Source organism: Anopheles arabiensis, chromosome 3 (genome assembly GCF_016920715.1).
Source record: "Anopheles arabiensis isolate DONGOLA chromosome 3, AaraD3, whole genome shotgun sequence".
Taxonomy (NCBI): Eukaryota; Metazoa; Arthropoda; class Insecta; order Diptera; family Culicidae; genus Anopheles; species Anopheles arabiensis.
Genome location: NC_053518.1, coordinates 54324295 through 54347708, shown reverse-complemented (window position 1 = coordinate 54347708; position 23414 = coordinate 54324295). Strand labels below are relative to the sequence as shown.

The following is a 23414-nucleotide window of genomic DNA, read 5'->3' as shown; positions in this document are numbered from 1 at the left end:
TTCTTATATTGCGCCGTTTGTTCCAGAAGCTCCAGAACCGTGTCGGCTTAGAAAACAGCTGCCTTTCAGTACGGCGAATGAAGGAGCGGTAGAGCACACGATTATGTCGACGATAATTGTTCAGTGCATCGAAAAAAAATCTCCTATGCAGCGACGATCTCGTTCTACTGTAATCCGCGTAGGCTTTTGATTTTATTTTTTTCAACCGTCTTAAAGATGCATTAGACCAATCGGGGCCAGACTTTCGTTGAGCAACAGGAACGCAGGAATTAATCGCTGAGCGCATACAAACGCTAAAGCAATCGGTGGCTTCGTCGATAGTGGAAAAGTTGGAGCATTCAAAATTGCGGTCAAACGACACAATACGGGCATTCATACGTTCCACATTCGTTTTGAAGAAATTTCTATTGACTGTACTGCGAGTGTGACTGTTGGTGGTGTGGGATAGTTGTACGGGATAATAAATCATCATATCCAATGAAGGATGATGAAAGTCCTCACTGAGAAGTGGAATACTACAGTGTGTTACGTATGGGAGGAAGTTCTCTAGAGCCGAAGTACCATTCACAGAGTGCAGAGGTGTGATTGAGTCGCACAAAATATTGGTTGCGAAGACCAGATCCAATTGACGCCCAGATTGATTTGCAATTCCACTCAACTGAAATAATCCGGTACTATGCAACCCATCAACGAAATCGGTATTAGCCACGGAATTGCATAAAGGTGCATAAATGCATGACAGAATAACATGGAGAGCAATCGGTGGCTTCTGATGTATTAGTCAGCTCCCATCTGATATCAGGTTTATTGAAATCTCCGAAGACATACAATAAATCGCTCTCTTTAATGCGGCTTGAAATTTCACGTACACTATCATGTAAAGCGTTCATCACTGCGGGGTCATTCGCATGACTAGGCGGAATGTAAACAACGCCGATGTAAACAGAGACACCTGGCAGCAATGTTTTGATCCAAAGTTGTTCCAGTATGGTATTAGGCGATGCGATTTCGTATGTTGGTATTGAAGAGGAACATGCAATTAAAACACCCCCACCGCGTGAGAGGGCACTGTTGGAAAGATTCCTATCGCACCTGTAGATATGATAGTGATCGTCAGTGAGGAGCGAAGAAGGTATGGACTGAGTAAGCCAAGTCTCGGTGAGAATGATAAAATCATATTCTGATTCTGATAGCGCCAGGCGAAGATTTGTAGTTTTCGTTCGTAGACAACGTACATTTTGGTAGTAGATAGAGAGACTGGGTTGAGCTGAGCGAGGTGCATCGCCGGATGCAGTGCAAGATTGCTATTCATCCGATGGGCCAGCGTCAGCAGATTCATCAGTCCGTTTAGCGTTTCGCTTCGGTCGTTTTTTAGGAGCGGCTAAGCATTCGGGAGGTGACCTGGTAGGTGTGGTGGAAACAAGCATTCGCTCATTAAGGTCAAGATGTGGTTCGTTTGTAAACAAAGCTGTGTCTGTAGTGGTCATGGCAGGTGAGGAAATCGTAACGGGCTGTGCGAGCGTATCTGTTGTAGTTGTTGTTGTAGTATCTGTTGTAGTAGTTGGCATCGCGGCACTCCTTCCAGAATGTGAGAGAGGATTATGATAAGTGTCGGTAGCGAGAGTAACGTTTTGATCGAGCATCGAATTTGTTTCAGTTGTTGCACAGGTATTAGTGTTATAATTATTGGTCCGATAGTCACGGAACTCACGGTACGTTAGAGCGGAGGGCCATGTCTCAGGTGAGAGAGCCTTGCTGCGTAGAGTGACTGGTATGCCCACCTTAAATGAGACAAATGAGAGTGTACTGGTGTCAGCGCCAAATTTCGTCAGACGGTGAACGAACACATCCCGCTTGTCGAGTGCTAGACGTACTTGCACCATGTGTGAGATTTGCTCAGTGGTGACCGATGGAGCAAAGCGTGTAAAGAATAGCCACATTCGCGTGTCAGTGTGTGGAATGATATCCAATGAATCCGAGTCAAGCGGCGATCCGGATCCTCTAAGTAGTGGTGATAGCGGCTTAATAGGTGGTGGCATGGTAGTGTTGGACGACGGTCCGCTCGCACTTACACTAAATGAAGCGGCCAAGGATGGAAACTGTTGTGATGATGTAATATTGTTTACCCCTGAAGTAAACAATCCTGGATTCGATGATGCTGGTTTGCGATGAATGGGTTGTTGTGACGGCAATTCAGTGGCGATGTTCGACGAAAACAGACAAGAACGGATCTCGTCCTTAAGCACTTTCAGGAGCTCGCGCTTATTATCTGTGATCTGTTGTGACAGCTCGTTACGCAGGCTCACTTTGAGGTCGGCTATGCTGGACAGTAAGTCGACAGAAGTGAGAGTGTACGGGGTGGATGACCTCAACACGGCCGTACGCGGATCCTTGTGAAACTTTACACAGGCTTTACAGGCACAAAAAAGTTGTGCACAGGACTCTATAGTAGCGGACAGTTCCTCAGAAAGTCCGCTGCATGAGAAGTGAAACTCAGAGTTGCACCAACCCTGGCATTTCACAATGCGATCAGCAGCTACGATGTCGTTAGCGCAGGCGGAACAAATACCAGCCATTGCTTTGTGGATGAGCGATTGATTGTGATGTTGAAGCGACGTAATGATTGTGGGCCGGAAAACGTTTCCAGGTGATTGACGATGAATAATCCAGTTGTTAAACAACACCAGGCAATGGAGTCACCTACACCAGCAACAGGTTCAGCAAAGATACAGGTTTACACGGAATAATATAGAAAATAGTCGGAGCGCAGAGAATCTTCGACCAGTCACAGTGACGTTTGGAGTGAGAGTGGAGTAATAATAATATAAACATAAGTATAAACATGACGTTTGGAGTAATATAAACATAAGAAATTCAAGATTATTAGCTGAGTTGAAATACTTCGATGTCGATGATGATTTTAACATTTCATTTAAACCGATTGATGATTTTAACATTTGATTATGATTTTAACATCTCATTTTATACATTTGTATTTGTTGTTAAGACGGCTACTACTATATTTTCATGAATAATATTTTAAAGCATCGATTGCCGTCAAATCATCAGTGTAAAGTGATTTACCCATTAGGAAACAAAGCAAACACCGTCACAGAGTTATATTCTAACATTCGTGATAAATACTACTACTACCTACAGGGATATCTACTACTACTTTTAGGGCTTATTCATTCCTTGTATGGACCGTTGCCCTAAGCAAGGATTGGCTATCCGACTACGTGGTACTTTATAAGTCACGAAAGCCTGTGTGGTAGGTTCGGCCATGCTTTTCAAACCGTTTCGGTGAGTCAGTGGAGTCAGCGGAGCGCAGTGAAATGGTGTGGAACAAGGAAGTGAATGTATACACATTCGTTGCGTATCGGTTACGTCAACCCGTTCACACTTACGTTAAGTTCGAAAGAAGCACTTGCTATGTCAGCAGAATCGCGGACTGGATCGACCTTGCGCGTCGAGTGGATCGGACAACGTGGAAGAAGTTGGGTGGAACTAGTACAAGTATGCACTTTACTTCGATGAGGGTAATGCTGATCGGTCAACTGACTGAACAGCTGATAACCAAAAGTTATGCAATTGGGCAGAACCTCCGGCGGAATCTGAAAATTGATGAGATGCACCAGAACACGAGTGATCTATGTGTCTGTGGAATGTGAACTGACTTCGCCATCAGTTCAAGCATTATTTATAGCAAAGATGGTGTGAAAGTTGTGACACATTTGGCAACCAGATGTTTGTCAAATGTGAGCTTTCGTTTGGTTTTCCGGGTACGGGTTTTTTACAGGGGTTTCTTAAATTATACCTAGCGTGCCAGTGTTTTATCAACCATCCGTGCATTGTATATGCGGCAAACGTTTTCCTGTTTATGCCTGGGTTTTTACGGAAGTTTTATTGTTTATCTATGACGCGTTTTCCTTATTTATGTTCTGGGGTAAAACACGAGTTAAATTTGATCTACTATTAGCAGTAAATCTGCTATACGTCCACCCTTGGGAAGAATAACGTAACGAAATGAAGATATTCTGTCATATTTTAATTGCTCTATTTTTGTAAATTTTCCGTGTGACTTTTACTTTACACGGTCCTTTATATACGGGATCTAGTTTGGTTCTGTTCTCATTTGTCAGTGCTATTTGATCTCCTATTTGAAAATTAACCTGGTTGATGTTTTGTTGCTCTTTCAGTATTTTAATTTTTTCTTGTTCTATATGCTTTCGAGTCTTTTCGTGAGTTTTATTCTGTATTTAATTTGAACCATTACCCCTAAAAGAAGGTTGTTTGTTGCAGTAACGTTGTTGTTGAACTGTTGTTACAACATTTCCATACATCCGGGCCTAAAGTGATGGGCACCTAAAGTAGGAGGATATTCTGACTTCCTGAATAGTTCCTTGAACCACTTTCTGGAAAACTTTTCTTACACGTCGTAGATGACATTCTTTAGCTATATTTAAGCTAAAATTTAGGCATGTGTGTGGAAAAATCTCGAAAATCACGGAAAATGATTATCTGTTAAATTCTAAGTGTAGTTCGTATCATTTTTCTCCATACCTTTCAAAACACCAAAAACTAAGCCGGGGTTGCGTTTTGCATAACCAAATCGGTTGCCATTGCATGGATGTTAACTACTGTAGAACGTCGATTATCCGGGCAGCTCGGGACCGAACGGTTGCCGGTTAATCGATTTGCACGGATAATGGTCCAAGAAAAGTTAAAATCATGTAAAAAATATATAATTCACTAGTTTTATGATTAATTCACTTTGAATCAATCGATTAATAGTTAGTATATTATTATTTTAATCAAAAACTATAGGTTTATAAACTGTTCATGATCAAAACTGAATTTCGAAAATATCACTAGACGCTACAAAGCTGCACAAAAAAAAATGGTTGTCCACTAGACTATCGCTGCAAATTTTCGCCGTACGTTTGAACAGTTGTCACATTTATGCGCACGGTTAAGCCGCCCGCCGGTCAATCCGCTCCTGGATAATTGACGTTCTACTGTAAATAAAAAGCATCCCAGCTTCCGCTAAGAATTAAAGCTAGTCAGTCTTTACTAGAATTTTATTTTCGCGACTAGAAATTTATTACAGAGATAATAATTTTGTAAATCGGTCAAAATTTATTAATTTTTCATTTTAGAATGTTATCAATTATTAATGTAAAATAAAGCTATTCAATTTAGCAATTATAATGATGTTCGTAACGTCTATCTCCTCAGCCTAAAACCACTTAAAACAGGATGCTGGTGTTACTTACACTACTGTGTTTATCAATATTGCGGTTCGATGTCATAGCGGAGAACTTGGCCGTAAACGAACACAATCAAACGGATATACATCTTCATTACTCACCAGAACCTTCAGTTCCATCAACAATTGAACCTTTGCACCAGGTGATATACATTGTTTATAACAATATTGTTTCAAACTGATCTAATTAAGCCAAGCATAATTTTACATTTTTTACATTAAGACTCACGGCGTTGTACGGTATCAACATATGATCAACAACTCTCCTAACAGCAATTATGTTGTATACTACACTGATAGCAATGCTTACGGACAAAGTTCACAACAATATCAAAGGTAAGTTTTAAATATTTTATGCTTTTTGTTTACATTTGGCTATGCTGACACACACCGTAATCGATCTTAAATAAACAGTGTTATGGTGCTTTTGAACATTGTTCATCTATAAGTAAACATTTGACGACCAACTGAAATTCTGATGCCTTTCTGAACTTTGTTCAATAGCCGTTTCACACGGCATATTCTGCTAAATCTGGAGATATCTCAAACTTTTTTACATGCCCGCTAAGCATTGCAAGATACTGTATTTTGCTGGACTAGTTTTACAAATTTTTGGTTTTGGGGTCCTTTCCGTTTTAAGTTCGTAGGCTGAAATTTCAGCCTGTCTGCTATTTGCATTGTATAGCAGCAGCTATCTAAAGCGGCGTCCTGGCACCAATCGAGCACGACATTCGACACGAACAAACCCATATAATCATCTGGTGGTGCACTGTGCAGTTGATACATAAGACCAAAGTGGGTATAGGGACTAGGTGGGCTTATAGGTTTGGCGGGAAAGCCATATTGGACGAACGAATGACAGGAGGGGATTCGATTGTGATACATAGTTTTTCACCCACACTACGACACATCAACCAAAATAGCCATTGGAATTCACACGCATTCATCAATAAATGAGAGAATCCCCTCCTGTCATTTCGTTTTCATTTTTCTACAGTACGGCTGTCATTTTGTTCGGGATAAGCCCATCTGTATAATAAACCCTCTTTGTATAAGACATCGAACAGCTGATTGAGCACCTATCGAACAGAGTCATGTTTGTTTGCGCCGCCTAAGGCAGCGGTCTAATGTTGTTGCGCGCAACATTGTTACTCGGAAACATATCGCTGAGGTGGTCTATGAATGTTGCTGGCAACATTTCACTTTGACATTGTTTAGCGTCAAAAATTAACCAATTAACAGCTCAGAGTTTATTTTTTATCATTCACCTGTTGAAATAAAATATACAACAAAAAATGTATTATAAATGCACACTGATGCTGTATCATTTCATACACCCGATTACCATGACCAAGGTAAATAGAAAATGTTGCCAGACAAAAATCAAATTGGTTTGAATTTGGCTGGCAACAAAGTTGCGCTAGCTGTCAAAATCCATACATTTTGCCTGCAACAATGTTGCGCGTAACGTAGACCAGTGCCTAAGTGGGTATAATATACAGATGGGCTTATCCCAAGGTGTATGCATTCAGAAGGCTGATTCTTATCGCTTCTGTTTCTGAATGAAGATTTTAAGAGTGTTTTGTGTATTTGTCAATCCTCCAAAAAGCCTGTTTGATCAAAAGTTTTCACTTGTCTAAAAGTGATATTCAAATTTGGTTATAAAAAAACATGCTAATGAGACCACCTGGACTACATACACTTAGATTCTGGATTCCATCACCAAATCTCTTGGTTTTCGGTAGGCGCATCAAAATTTTATAGATTGTTTTCGGTACCAGTTAAAGGTTTTTTCGTTAATTTTCGGTAGGCTTTGAAGATGAAAGCTGAGATGGAGATGAAAGCTAATCTGCCCAACGAATGTTCATCAGCACGAGAAAATACATCCTCTATTTATTTAAAGGAGATAGTTAGATTTGGTTCATAGCGGTCACATGAGGCCTTCCTGAAGTGTCGATTTGAAAATTACTACTACTAGGGAAGCTAACCTAACGAATGATTGAGATGCACATTTGCTTCAGAGCGTTGAGAACTCCCTTTTCGGGGCTCCACGCGGCAGCTTAGGACAGTGCAAATCGAATGTACCGTCAACAGCTATTTCGATTAATTTTCTGAATTGGTAATTTTAATGATAACAAAACATAAATTAGAGATTGATTCTAAAAATTCTGTATAAGTGACTTCTGAATTGATTCCATCGTATGACAAAATCGCACGTCATAGGCAGCGCTCTAGCAGCAATCGAACACGACATCGAACATGGAAAACATGTATAGGATTTGACATGTTCGATTTGATAACCAACAAATCGAACATGTCAAATCCCATACATTTTTCAAGTTCGATGTCGTGTTTGAATGCTGTTAGAGCGCGGGGTTACATTATCTGTCAAATCCCATGTAAAATTTTACCAGCGCGTCCGATTTAATAGCATCTCATGAAGTACAGACACAGGCCTTAGTTGTCTCTGTTGAACTTCTGGTTCAGGTTGTTAGTAATTTCCATATAGAGTTTAATACTTTGAATGATTTGAATAAGGGTTTTATGACTTTTTGATCAGTATTATCAAAGTCTATATAATACAGAGGTCGAGTCGTCCAGAACATTTGATCAAAAAGCGTGGGAAAGTTTTGACAGCTGGATGAAAAAGCTTCAATAGTTTCATCGTAGCATACATTGAGGTTTTAGTTGTTGTGCATGCAGTGGTCTGAAAGCATTTCGGCCATTTTTACATCGTTTGTTTATAATATTGTACTTTAAAAAGTTGAGGAATATCAAGAAAAGATAGAATTATAGTGAAATTATCAATTACAACAAGATCAGTGCCCGAAATTACGACGAAATCTTGTGCAGCTCAAGAGGGTCAAAGCTAAGAGGCCAGATTTCTGATTGTGGTCATTTTTAAGTGATGAATCACTGAAAAAACTACTCCATACCACGTTCATGAGAAAGAAATGTATAGTTAAACTAAGTTTTGAGCACATAATGCACAATTAGCCCTGAAAAGTGTATGGTTGTTTGGAATCGTTTGTGAACGCTTTTTCATCTAACTGTCAAAAATAAGCTTTCAAAATGGTGGACCAAAATCGAGCTATGCATCGACCTCTGTGTTATATGGACTTTGAGTATTATGAAAAAGTCTGTGATTTTCGGTAGGATAAATGAAAAATCGGTAGTTTTAAAAGGCACATCTGTGAGTCGGTAGGCATATCAAAAATTGGTAGGAACAGAGATAAAACGGTATTTCTGGTCACTCTGATTACGAGTAGTATCGCCTGCTCGAAATCTTAAGGTTTTTTAAATAATCTTTAATTTTTATTCATACTGTTTTTTTTTTTATTGAAATTCGTCCAAAAGATAACTATTTCAATTTTTATGTATTTTTGCAAAATAAAATATCAAAAATTCAGGTGTTTAGTATGCAACAAATTATACTGTTCCCGTTAAATATTGCGAGGGTTGTGAGTACCCGTTAAACATTGTGAGGGTTGCATGTGGTATCATCTGCTCGAGATCTTATAGTATATGAAATAATCTTTGATTTTTGCTCATAATTTATATTTTTTTCGGTGGTATTCATCGAAAAGATCACTAGATCTAATTTTGTGGATATTTGCAAAATAAAATGTCAAAATTCAGGTGTTTAGTATGCTACAAATCGCACTGTTATGCCTGCTCTCGGGGTGCTATAATTATAACTGCTAAAACTAGAGGTGAAAAAACTGCCTATGCTCGCAAGCTCTTTAATGTGAGGGATATGAACTTATATGGCGTGCGAGTCCTCGCTGTCAATTGCTTTGCGGGTTTGCAAAAAAAAATCCTTAAAAATAGAAATAGTAGTCTTTTCAAAAATACCTTAATTTGACTTAATTTGATACCCTAATGTATTTAACGGGAAGTCAATGTGACAGGTGACAAAACTACTCGATCGATTTTTATATTGGTCGAAGTAATTTTGTAGACTGGTTAGCGAAATGCGTACGCGATACAAATTCGAGTAGATAAGTTAATTGGACGATATAACCAAACCAGCGGAATTTGTTTACGGGCTGCTTTGGCTATAGACATCATTGTACTAATTCAATAGTCAGTTATTAATTTTGAAGATATCGGGATAAATTATTGGCCAATGATTTCAAACTATTTTCGTAAAAGAAGGCACAAACAAAAGGCTAAACTCAAACAAACAGTATACAGATCAACTCAGGCGTTTTACTTGTTTAGTAACGATTGAACGAAATACAGATGGGCATCAATTAATTGTAAAATGTTTACTTACAGTTGAACAAAGTTCAAAAGCAGCCTAACATTGTTTATTTGGGTTCGAAATCTGTGTAATACCTTTTTTTAATGAAATTATCAGTTTAAAATAATATTTTTTCGATGCAGTATGCCCCATAGTGAGCGGTTATCGAGAATGATTACGCACAGCTCGCAACCAATTTCTGTTCAGTTACTGTCACTAGTTCAACCAACTGTGAGTAACGATTACTTACTCAATGAGTTTGGAAATGAAGTTATAGATGTAACCAAGACACAAAGACTGCTTTCGGATACTCAGAATTTAGTGAGATCCGAAGATTCAGTTGATATCAATTACGCCCAAGAAAATGCCACAGACCGTTCCCAAGGGACTATCAGACAATATTCCAAATCAGAAGACAGTGTTCTAAGTGGAAGCGAACACACTGTAAACAAGGCAGTACTGGCAAGCTTTAACGCGCCGATTGTTGTCACCGATAATGATGCTGCGGAATCTAGTGATATTGAAAGCCGTCGACTCAATAGTAGTAGATCATATGTAAAACAAATAAATTTCGAAATTTTTGGCGAGTCCATGGATCATAACAATGGGCAGTATTTAAAGGAAACTACAATTTTATCCAGCAAACCAGCAGAGCCATGCGACAAAAACAACAACGAAAAAGAAATTCTAATCACTAAACAAGAAGTCACATCAATTAAACCTGGAAAAGTATCAAAACTCCGAGCATCAACAACTGCACGGTTGAGCACGAGACACAAGGGTACTTATACGACTGATAAACCTACACAAATCATATTAACCACAACCACAACCACTGTTGGTAAAAAATCTGGATTTTCAAGATATTTAGCACCATTTCAGGCAGGCTTACGTCTATCTGATTCCGGTAAAAAATACTCGAATCAAGATTGTTTTGATGACAATACTCTTATTGAAGAGCGTAGTGTTGTAGACGTACAAAAGAACTTCAATATTAAGGAATTATTCATTAATAATACAACCCCGTCTACACGGTATTTTGATGTCGACACAAAAAATATTAAGCAACCAGTGTTTGCAGAAAAATCTATCGATCGAATTGTAAAGCAACCAGTATTTATTGAAAACCCAGTTTTAAGGATCATAAAACAGCCTACTATCGAGGAAAATCAAGAAGAACGCAAACAACCAGTTGTAGAAAATTCGGTGCCATTAGTCATTGATCGAATTGTAGAAAAACCTATTCATCATATTGTTGATCGACCGATAAAGGTAGAAAATAATGTACCTGTAGATAAAATTGTCAAAACTCCAGTAGTGGTAGAGAAAATAATCACGAAAGAATTGAAGATTCCTTATCACGTAGCACACATCCTTGATCGACCTGTAACTGTGGAGAAAATTGTGGAAAAGCCTGTAGAAGTTTCACATTACATTGATCGTCCTGTGGAAATAAAAATTGAGCGTCCAGTTGCAGTGGAGACCACAGTAGAAACAAATATTGAAAAGACTATTAATCGACCAATACCAATACAACATGTAATTGAAAAGCATGTACAGGTCCCGGTACCAGTAACATTGGAGAAAGTTTTTGAAAAGATTATAGATCGTCCTGTGCCTTACACGGTCGAGCAAATTATCGATCGCCCGTATCCAGTGGAAAAAATTGTTGAAAAAATTGTTGATCGACCCTACCCAGTGCAAGTACCCGTAGAAATACCAGTACACTATCCTGTACAGGTTCCTGTGGCTATACCAGTACCATATCCAGTAGAGAAATACATAACTCTACCATTGCATGAACCAAAACCTACACATTCAATAATTAAAACTATTCATTACGAGCATTTAGATTTAGGAATGTTTTTGGCTCAGAAAAAGAAATATTTAGTTGATCATTTCTTCCCAAAATCTCACCACTACCCAAAAATTGATTGCGCGAAACCAGGCGAAATGCATAGTTTCTATCCAAATAATCGGTATCCTGTAAATGATTTACACAATGCAGCGTCGTCATCAATTCCGGTAATTGTGGATAATCACCATTTTAATACTCAAGCAAACAACTTACACGAAAAACAACCATTGGAGATTCTTAACGACGATGCTTATGCAGGTATGTTTCCAATATGTATGTAATATTAAAAAGTATTTCTTTTCTATATGTGCACCTAATCAATTTAATTATTTCAAGCAGGGAATTTTGCTTCCATTCAACATGAACCAGTCATGAAGGACTATTACATAGGACCAACTCCATTATTGACGGATCATTGGGCTAAAAGCGACGTAAAATTCCGACGTAATCCTAGCTACGGAAAGGGTCATCGCATCGAATACGGAGGATTTAAGCCACCATTAGTGCCATCGGTTGAGATAGATGAGCATGGCACTCCACTTTTAAAAAAGAGCCTTCCTGTGCTTTCTTGGTAGTATCTTCGGTAGAGAATAATTATTTAGACGTAAACTTTCCTGTTTGATTCAACGTAGGTTATATGTTTTATTTACTAAATTATTTATTGCTTTTAAAGTCATAAAAAACGTTTACCAATTGAGAATTTGTAGATGAAATAAAGTGGTAGGAAAAAATAATAAAAAAGATTTTAAATACTATGTGTCAGACTTTTGAAATCGTTCAGGTAAAATAGTTAAAAACGGGATGTTAATCGTAAAAGCTTTATATTTTCAACTGTCAGCGTCCACGTTTTCCAAGTCGGTAACCGCCAATTCATTTTTTCTCTTCGTCGTTCATTGCTCCTATCACGCTGTCAACCGTAAGACGTTTGACCCAGGCGCTAAATCCTAACGTCTTCCTGTTGATTAGACGGAACATCTTCCCCCCAAGGATGACTATCAAATGAAGCTCGAAACTTCATTATCCTTAATACATGATTGATACAGCGTCGATCTTAAAGTCTTAACTTCAATAGCTCTAACTAAGCCATCTTTCCCCGGGTATACAACTGCAATCCGGTCCAGTTGCCATTCGAGCGATGGCAGATTTCGGTCATGCTCAACAACTATCATTCCTTCACGAACGTTGTTCCTGATTTGCTGGTTCTTCTGCCAGGGCTGTTGAGAAAACAAATAGTCTCATTTCATTTCATTTATTGAGTCCAATTTCCGCCATCAAGGCTAAATAACGCAGACTTAAAACTAATTAATAAGCAACAAATAAACAAAATCATTCATGAAAAACTAAGCCTAACTAAACTAGTCCTGACCTAACTTAGTGAAAAAAGGGAGTAAATGAAAACTAAGAAGAAGAATTAAAGAGAATTAGAAGAAAAAATACGGTTATGGAAAGAGTTAAGAGAGAAGTCGAAATCAAAGAGATAGTAAAAGTGGTTAAACAACCTGAAACAGGATAGAAGAGAATCATTGAAAGTATAAAGCGTATGACGTGTTTCAATTGACACAGGATCACGAATAGAACGAACGTGAACGAATAGAACGAGAGGGAATATACAGCGATATGGACGAGAGTAAATCAGAAGCATCAGTAGCAGAAAGTAATAAGCCATCAGTAAAAAATGCCTGAAACACTCGGCTGCGAAAGGTTAACAAGTGAAGATTGAATTACTGAAATCACTTTTCATAGGGAGGTAGTGAGGCAGCACCAAACAAACGACGAAAAGCAATCCTGGTAAAGAGGCGCTGAATATTTTCAATTCTTAACAGCCATCAATAGTGGGAGGATTCCAAATTTCGAAGGCAGCTTAAATCTCTAAAAATGGAGGTGAAACGTAAAATAAACCCAAAAGTTCTATTTGCTTTTAGTAGAACCTCATCAAGCCCTCATTTGTCCCTCAGCGTTCAACCACCACCAACCTGGTTGAGTTCGTTAGCCTCTGTCACAGGACCATCGATGCCGGCTCGCAGATCGACGCAGTCTACACGGACATCAAGGCTGCCTTCGATAGCGTTCCGCACGCCTTGCTGCTCGCAAAGCTCGAAACGCTTGGTCTGCCTGTGCAGCTGCTGGCCTGGATGCGCTCCTATCTTGCTGGTCGCACATACTGCGTGAAGATGGGACCCCATACGTCGCGCCGTATCGATGCTTCTTCGGGGGTGCCGCAGGGGAGTAACCTTGGACCGCTGCTGTTTGTCATTTTCCTGAATGACGTAACACGGTTGCTCCCTCCTGACGGCCACCTACTGTATGCAGACGACGCGAAGCTGTTCCTGCCTATCCGTGACCGGTTAGACCAACTCCGCCTTCAAGCCACTCTAAGTGCCTTCCAGTCATGGTGCTCTTTGAACGGTCTTGAATTGTGCGTCGAGAAGTGTGTTGTCGTTACGTTTGCGAGAAAGCGGTGCCCCTTAGTGTATGACTATGCGTTAAATGAATCTACCATTGGTCGCAAAAGCTGTGTCACGGATCTAGGAGTGCTCCTTGACGAAAAGTTGAGCTTCCACGACCAGCTAGAACACGTTGTCACTAAGGGTAACCAATTGATCGGCTTACTAAAACAAATAGCACGTGACATCACTGACCCGATCTGCATCAAGACGCTATACTGTGCTTTGGTGCGACCAGTGTTAGAATACGCTTCAGTAGTATGGTGGCCTACAGCTGCTCGCCCCCTAGCTCGTTTAGAGTCAATCCAGCGTAAATTCACGCGGTTCGCTTTGCGCTCCTGGAGTGTCCAACTTGACTATGAGGGACGCTGTGCGTTGCTTGGCATCGAGACGCTGAAGCAGCGGAAATGCAACGCTCAGAGGCTGTTTGTCGCGGGACTTCTTGACAATCGGATCGACTCGCCCGCGCTTCTTTCGAGGCTCAACATGTATGTCCCGCCGAGATCGCTCCGAGCTAGATCGCTACTTGACGTGGAGGAACGCCGCACTCGCTTTGGCTCTTCTGATCCGTTTATTCGTATGTGCCGTGAGTTTAATGTCATTTGTGATCGTCATCAACCTGACATGTCGCGCACCGCATTGTTAAATAGTATTCGTGTCGTGCGACCTTTTACATGTTAATTATGTTACTTAAGACTAAGCGTGACAAATGAATGACCCGAATGTGACTACGTTATAATGAATGAATGTAAATGCATTCGCTTCAAGTGGGCCATTTGCGGTCCGTTGAATTTTAATTAATAAATAACAAAATAACAAGCTACAGTTTAAACCCGCTGCGCAAAGCGATCGAAAACTTCTCAGCCTCTCGCTCAATATAGCTAGAGAGCAAGAACTAACAATGATAAAGCGTGGTGAATGGATGGTGAAGAGGGGAAGGAGGGGAGAAAGAGAACGTCGGTATGAAGTATTTTTCGGCCATAATCAATTTTGAAGCAACATGATCGCGTACCGGAGCTTTTTTGTCAGAAAGAGTCCAACACATCCCGCTGCGCAAATCGATCGAAAACTTCTCAAACTCAAACTGCAAACATATTTCACAGCGCATCCCGCTGCGCAAAGCGATCGAAAACTTCTCAAACTCAAACTGCAAACATATTTCACAGCGCATGGCTGTGAAATATTTCGCATTCAAAATTGTTGCAAATTAATAATGAAATATTTCGAAATTTTCAGCGCTGAAATTTTTGGATTGATATATTTCTTTGATCGGAATCCAAGCGTTTTCCCTGACATTTCTGCTCGCTTTCTCGATCGCTTTTGGCGGAAAGCGATCGAAAGTCCGAGCTACAAAACTGCTCGATTTTGTCGTGCGGGATGGCTGTGAAATATTTCGCATTCAAAATTGTTGCAAATTAATAATGAAATATTTCGAAATTTTCAGCACTGAAATTTTTGGATTGAAATATTTCTTCGATCGGAATCCAAGCGTTTTCCCTGACATTTCTGCTCGCTTTTTCGATCGCTTTTGGCGGAAAGCGATCGAAAATCCGAGCTACAAAACTGCTCGATTTTGTCGTTATATGCTTTGTCGTTATATTTTATATACTATATGCGTTAATACTTCATCTGAAACATGTGAAGACTTCGGGTGGAATTATATCCAATGAAAATTTGTAGCATTAGCCACGTCTCTATAAGAGGAATTAATTTTTGTGCCTGTAATACATACGCTAGTTGAATAAAAAAACAGAACAAAATATATGAAACCTTCTTTTAATTTTGTTTATTTTAATTCACGTCTTAAGTTATTTTTATAAGGGATAACGTTTAAAAATATAAGTAAGTTTTCGTTTTTATCCGCAGTTCTTATGCAGATTTTAATTCGCTAAAGTTTTTTTTTATAATTATAATTAAACATTTGTAGTCAATGTGGATGAGGTACAATGTATTTTAATTATTAATTTATAACGTCAAAATAAAATATCTCTCATCGTCCATTATTATTACTTTAACATTTTGCGGTATGGCTTGACGTTCGCTTCGTATTATAAATATGTATGCGTTCAGCAGCATGTCTTAAATTTTATGTAAGTATAAAGCTACATAATTAGTAGCCAGTATTAATGAATTTAAGATCCCTATTTCTTACTTATTTTCTTATCCGGCGCTACAACTGCTTTGCAGTCTTGGCCTACCTCAGGAGTGTCCGAAATCACTGGCGAGCTTGATACGCTGTACGACAGTGAGGTCGCCGTACATCTCGTATAGCTCTTCATTATAGCGGCTCCTCCATTGTCCTTCCACACATATGGGGCCAAGTATCCTTCTGAACATCTTCCTCTCAAACGTGGATAAGAGGGTTTCGTCAGATTTGGGCAGCGTCCATAACCCAGAGGCGTATGTGAGTACCATAACTATATAGGTACTATATATAGCCAGAACCTGTCGCGAGGTTCTTTGAAGTGAAATGCTATTTTAGACTGTAGAACGAACGGTTGACAGCCAGCGTTCTTGCTCACAACTCATCCATGTTATTGTCAGAAGTGACCCTTGCACCGATATAGGTGAAATCCCTTGGTAGGCTTCTGCTACAAAGGAGAGTCGATAATGATGAAAGCCGAGACCAATAATGTCTATATCATCAGTGCATGCCAGGATCTGGGTTGACTTATAGAAGATTGTTTCCGTAGTCTTCACCCTCGAGTCGCGAATGAGACCCTCTCTAGAGCCAAGTTGAATAGGAGGCAGGCAAGCCCGTCCACCTGGCGAAGACCTTTGGTGGTAGCAAAAGGCCTTGAGAGTTTTCCATCCACCTTCATCTGGCAAGTAACGTAGGTCATAGTCATTTTAAATAGCCTCATCAGAATGGCCGGGATTCCAAAAGAGTTCATAGTGCCGTACAGTTTTACCCTGGCTATGCTATGATATGCGGCTTTGAAGTCAATGAAGAGATGGTATGTGTCGTTTCTGTATTCAGCCATCTTCTTCAAGATCTGCTGCATGGTGAAGATCTGATCAGTGGTTGATTTTCCGTTTCGTAATACCCTTTGATAGTTTCCGACTATCTCTGCGTCGTGTGGGACAAGGCGATCGTGATGGATCAGGGAGAATATTTTATAGACGGTATTCAACACCCCTGGAGTTGTTGCAGTCCAACCAATCTCTCTTCTTGTATATGGGGTAGATGATGCCGAGATTCCAATCACAAGGCATCGATTCGCTATCCAACACCTCAGTAACGATTTGATGAATCCCGTTTACTAGTCGTGCACCTCCATTCTTGACCAGTTCGGCTGCAATTCCGTCGGTCCCGGGTGCCTTGTTATTTTTCAGCCGAAGGATAGCATTTCGTGTTTCTTCTTTGCTAGGTGGCAGTAGCATGACACTATCTGCTAGTGGCGCTTCTAGCTGTTCGTTAAACTGGTCGTTGAATAATTCATCAAAGTTCAGATCCCACCGCGAGAGGACCTCTGGCTGGTTACCAACCAGATATCCATGCGACAGCAGGTTACCTTAGGTACAACATTTTTGCGTTACCTGCTACCGCTTGGTAAAACTTTCGGGTCATCTCTCTGGTTTGCTCGAGTTCCCGTATATTTTGCTTTTCCAAAGCATGTTTCTTTGAGCGGTAAACTTGTTTCTCTTCGCGTCTAAGCCGTGAATATTCCTCTGCGCAAGAACGCGTTCTATGCCGTTGTTGTATTGCTTGGTATGCAGTATTCCTACGTTCGGTCACTTGTCTGCATTCTTTGTCGAACCAGCCAGATTTGGTGTTGCCACGACGTGGTGGGAGAATATTTCTTGCACAGTTTATTATTTTTGTTTTTAGAGCGTTCCACCTCTCGCTCGTAGTTTCGTATCTGTATCTGTATCGTATCTGTTGACGGTGGTAGAGACTCATCTAAAGCGGCTTTGAAATTCTGTTGGACAGTAATTGTTATGGGCCAACCTGATGGTCCCGTAGATCGCCACCGACGACACTCATCGGGCGTAGATCGAAGTGTGTGTGCGATCTATCGGGAGGTCAGCGAACGCGCGCTCGGCACGATAAGTGAGTGCCGATCGGGAGGAAAAAAGATATAGCGCGCTTGAGAAAGGTCGTGTAACAAAGTGGTAGCAAATCCCCGCTGCGCAAAGCGACGGAAGAAATCATGGCGTTCTGAGAATTTTATCATGCCTTCCTTTTCTCTCCAACGGCAAATTTGTCGAGCAGCTCGTCGAGCTACCCGTCCCTGGCTCCGCCTCATACCCCTCGACTGAGCACGCATTTGGATGTGTTGGTGCGTCAGACGGCCAATCGCTGTCAGCTGTCGTCCATGCTTTTTCCCTCCATAGCGCCATCTCTTTCTCGCGTGTGGTCAATGCTCGCGACGGTCAATGTGGCGTGGTGGTCAATTGTGGCGCCTAAAAATGCCGTTAACAAACATTGCGGCGATGAAGTTGCATTTTCACAAATCAAACCAAAAAATCGCAATGAGTTCAAACACTGCAATATAAAAATGACTAAGCAATCGCTAGTTTACGCTGGAGGGTTTGCTGTGCAACGCGCTGAACCCTAATTCGCATTAACACCGGTGAAACCGGCACACTGGAAAGCTCACTGGTAGTCCCTGGGACATGTCATCGTGCTGAACGTGTTAAGCATTAAGCAAAACTTTGTTACCCTAAGCTTTTTCTTTCGTATGCTGTAGATTACAAAGATATGCTGAGCCATCTGCGCGTGGGTGTGAGCGTGCGTGTGTGTGCAACACTTTCGCCAAATGTGTTTTCTTCCGGAATGTTATGATCCATCGGTCAAAGAAAGGAAGGTGTTCATGAATGGTGGAAAGACGAGTTGAGACCCCTGTCAATGGTAACTGATGACCGGGAGCAGGGGGTACTAGCACACAGCTGTTGGGAGATTGAACGGTATACTTAAATTGCCGGCGGATGGGAGGGAGGGGGCCATGGGATCCCTACGATAATCGGTCACAGGCCCTTAAATTGTAGTAGCCATGGGGGAAGGGGAGGTGCAAATGGTTCTCCAGCCACGGAGCCCCAACGACCATCTTTCCGGGGGCCCTTATCGCTAATACTCTGTCCAATTGTAGACATACGGCATGCTACAGACTAGAGATCATCGGCGACCGCCTAGTCCGCCTACCGTTAGGTCCGCCGCTGGTTCATGACGGTGTTATTTTTTATCGTGGAGGTGCATCCTTCCCCCTGCCTGCAGCGTATGCATCGAGCAGGAGACAGTGTGGCAGAATGCAAGTTACCCGCTGGATAGGAGCGGTCGCGCGGCAACGCCATCATTCCGCACATCTGCATGCCCGTCGTGGGGTCTATCCGCGTTTGAACCGTCCACCGTAGCAAGAGGTGACTATCCGGCTACGTGGTACTCAAGTCCTGAAAAGGCCGACATGATCGCGTTGGCTAGTACGCCAATAATAATAATAATAATAATAACACACCCGGGTTAGAGTTTGTCTTGACTTTGTTGCTGCCGGGCTATCGCTGTGGCGCGACAAATGCACGGAATGCACTCGACCAAAACATGAACCGACCGATCCGAACTAGAGTTGTGCCTCAAGTAACAGAGCTGTACGATTCATTCAATTCATCCTAAAGAACGAACGATCTACGTTCACCTAATCAACGTTCATCGATTCTTTAAAAATCATAATGCACTGAGTTGATCACCTTAATAACGTCCTAAATAACACCACCAAAATAACGAACGTTATAGTACGCCAGGTCGTTCATTTTCCCCATACAAATATGAACGTGAACCGTATGTCCAGGACATTCACGAAAAGACGACCTATCCGTCGAAATAAAGAACGTCCTAGTACGCTAGGTCGTTCATTCCCACCATACAAATATGAAAGTGAACCGTAATACCAGTACGTTTATGAAAAGAACGTGCTACCAATCGTAATAAGGATCTTCCTGGTCTGCCTAATAATGTTCAAGATGCAAAACAATTTACAATTTGCAATAAAATAAAACAATTTACCATATTTTCTTCAACTGAAATGAACGAATGAATCGCGATTCACGTTCAGTTCATCTGAATGAAAGAACTAGTACGTTCACGTTCATGGAAATGAACCGAATTGCCCAAGCCTATGTAGCGCATCCTCATCCCTAGCGCCGGGCGGGGTGGGGAATCGCGACATGATAGAGTGAACTTAACCCGCGCTGTGTGTGTATCGAGACCCGAAAACTCGAGACAGATTTCGGCACATTAAAAAAAAAATTATTGCCACTATACACTGTGCTACATGATGCTTAGAAGGTCGTTGAAGCATCAAACATGTTCAAATTAAAAAATATTAGATTAGTGTTAGACGTTCTCCTACGCTTGTTTTAAATAAGCTTCTTCACCCTCAACTGGCAGGGGCATCGAATGGTCTCATCAGCAGCGGCACGAAATAAAATAAATACACCGATAACACTTCAAATCCCAATCCAGCTTCTCCCACAGCGTCTCAAGGTCACACACAAATTAATAAATGCTAACACCCACCAATAACAATACACAACCGCAATGCACATATGAGAATCAACGCATACACCACAACACCCAATCAGCTGGCGGCGGAAGGCACGGGCTGAAGCGCAAGTAAGGCAAGGCAGAGTGAGGGAGGGAGAAGAAGTGGACGAGAAAATGGGCGCCAATATCTTTAATTTTTTGACCGTTTTTTTTTTGCTCCGCCGCCATAAATAGTTCGTCCATTTCGCCCACAGATGGCGCTAACCCTGCGCAGGCCTGCGCAGGTATCGCTGAAGTCCCGCGCAGGCGACCACCCGCTGCGCAAAGCGATCGAAAACTTCTCAAACTCAAACTGCAAACATATTTCACAGCGCATGGCTGTGAAATATTTCGCATTCAAAATTGTTGCAAATTTATAAATGAAATATTTCGAAATTTTCAGCGCTGAAATTTTTGGATTGATATATTTCTTCGATCGGAATCCAAGCGTTTTCCCTGACATTTCTGCTCGCTTTCTCGATCGCTTTTGGCGGAAAGCGATCGACAGTCCGAGCTACAAAACTGCTCGATTTTGTCGTGCGGGCAACCAAAATCTGCGCTGGCCAGCGCAGGCTTTGGTACATTTCCTGCGCAGGAAACTGCTCGAATTTGCGCAGCGGGTCGTTTAAGAGCAATCAATTATAGCCCGCTGCGCAAAGCGATCGAAAACTTCTCACACTCAAACTGCAAACATATTTCACAGCGCATGGCTGTGAAATATATCGTATTCAAAATTGTTGCAAATTTATAAATGAAATATTTCGAATGTTTCAGCGCTGAAATCAAGGTTAGTTGAGGATAGAGGTTGAAGCATCCAGTGTAAACCCGTCAAACATTGCGATGGTTGCGAAAGATTTCATGTGCTTGAAATCTTATGTTATTTAAAAAATCGTTGATTTTTATTCAAGGATTATTTTTTGTGCGGTAGTATTTGGCGAAAAGATCACTATTAAAATTTTTGTGGATTTTTGAAAACTAAAATGTCAAAATTCAGGTGTTTAGTATGCTAGAAATCGCACTGTTATACCTGCTCTCGGGGTGCTATAATTATAACTGCTAAAACTAGGGGTGAAAAAACTACCAAGGCTCGCAAGCTCTTTAATGCGAGGGCTCTGGGGCGGTGAACTTGTATGGCGTGCGAGCCCTCGCGCGCCCTCGCAAATCGCTGTCAATTGCATGGCGGGAATTGACAAGCAGCTGTGGGAAAATTTTGACAGTTCGGTAAGAGGTTGTTTATGTTCTCAGACCTACGGCATGTGGATGTGGACTCGTGTAGAAACAAACATTGTAAATCTGTGTCGCGCAATAGAGTTGCGAAAAATCACTAAATTTGTACAAAGCATATCGTTTATATTGATCTAAGTACATTGAACGGCTTTCTAAAAAGGTAAATTTTTGATTATTATGTGTTTTACTGCAACAAGCCTAATTTATGTTTGCTATTTCAGTGTGCATCATGTCAACCTGCGCTGCATCCTTTTGCCAACACAGCCGCTACATGGTGAAAAAAATGGGTCTGGATGTAATTTTTCATAAATTTCCAACAGACCCAACGCTGTTACGCAAATGGGTAGAATTTTGTCAACGAGAGGAAGCTTGGGTGCCATCGATAAGCAGCATTTTATGTTCAGCACATTTCAACAAAACTGACTACCAGCTAACCAATTCGCCTTCGAAGGCTAATAGAAAAATTTAAAAAAAGCTTAAGCCATCTTGTAAGTTGTCATGTAATGTCCCACACTAATCTATACTAATGTAAGCATATTTGATAAAGTTATTAAATTTGAAGGGTTCATACATGTAGCTGCTGTTTCTCCGACGTTTCGCCCAACGTCGATGTTTTACTCCGAATCAAGTTCATGTTTTCCTTCGTAGACCATAAGGTTACTCCGACTTTTAAGTATTGAGCGAGTTATTAGGAACGCAATGATAAGCAACCAGAAAGTAAATAATCAAGTTCATTATTAAAACCAGGACTAATTATCGTGAACGATTCGCAAAGACTAATATGATCTGCATACATCATCTACATCAGTGGTCTCCAACCTGTGGTCCGTTGCGTTAACAGACGTGGTCCACGAAAGAATTATTTTTGAAAAAGAAAAGCTTAATACTATAGATTATCGTACACAACCATTATAAAATTTTCAACAAGCATATCTAAAATGAGATTCAAACGTATTTTTGATCAAAAACATTAAGCAAAGTTAAAAAAAAGTATGCACTCATTAGATGTGGGCCGCGGCAAATGTATTTTCAAGCCAAGTGGTCCGCGATCCTAAAAAGGTTGGAGAGCACTGATCTACATCATTGCACACATTTTGCTTTCTCAAACTTCTTCCGCAAATTGTGCCATTAACCCTTAACGTTTTAAATTTTGTTTGCTTCGTTGTTCCCAGTTGCTTCATTAGAATGTGCGCAACATATATTCTTACAGGTCATCCACCACATCCGAAGTTTTGTTTTACTTTATGTGATTTTAGTACTATTTTCAGTTCCAACATCCGTTCAACGCAGGTTTTACAGGAAAGAGCTTCTTTTAAAAATCCTGCCATTGATTTGTTCGTAAAATCCTACCATGTATGCTTCCGCCGTGAATCGCTCCGGTGCGATACTTTTCGAAGTTCATATAGATCTGCACATACATTCATTTATTTTTGGTAATCGATGGTTTGTCCGCCAGTTCACCATCGAACGAATTGTCTTAAGCAGTAATACAACATACATGACGGTATCGTTGCTGTTCGATTCCATTGTAGCAGAAGGCTTAGCAGAAGGTCCCTTTGAAACATTGCTTTCGTTTTTGTTTGATTTTTCTGCAAGAGAAAATGTGGAAGTTGATTCAAGTGGCAGTCCCACTACTCCTCGCGAAGCCGTTGGCTTTGGGTTTGATTCAATTTTCTTGTCTTCTTTTGGTACTTGAATCAGTTTTCCTGTGTGTATCAGATTATTTATTGACTCATTATGAAGCACACTTTGTTACGCACCTTTGTGTAGTATATTTGCAAATAAAAAAAATCATAATTAAACTACATAAATTCTTGTCTTTCCTAATGCCATCGAAGTAACTTTGATTT

General features: G+C 40.7%; 1 protein-coding gene and 1 long non-coding RNA gene across 11 annotated transcripts in view; both read left to right on the top strand.

Moving 5' to 3' along the window:
* The window catches only part of LOC120902600, a 36001-nt gene extending 23873 nt beyond the window's left edge, over nt 1-12128 (top strand). For 3 of the 10 annotated variants that reach the window (XM_040311454.1, XM_040311456.1, XM_040311455.1), the window contains exons 2-5: nt 5239-5412; nt 5493-5605; nt 9659-11646; nt 11710-12128. In XM_040311454.1, coding sequence (XP_040167388.1) covers nt 5260-5412; nt 5493-5605; nt 9659-11646; nt 11710-11948 — 2493 coding nt within the window. In that variant the 5' untranslated portion in view covers nt 5239-5259 and the 3' untranslated portion in view covers nt 11949-12128. Of the gene's footprint in view, nt 1-5238; nt 5413-5492; nt 5606-9632; nt 11647-11709 lie in introns of those variants that run through there. The other 7 variants (XM_040311460.1, XM_040311459.1, XM_040311457.1 and 4 more) reach the window with 7 other exon arrangements.
* A 9402-nt stretch (nt 12129-21530) lies between these two features.
* On the top strand, nt 21531-22140 carry LOC120902601. Its single transcript, XR_005739439.1, has 2 exons — nt 21531-21724; nt 21786-22140. It is a non-coding gene; the product is annotated as an uncharacterized LOC120902601 (long non-coding RNA).
* Nucleotides 22141-23414: the final 1274 nt, after the last annotated feature.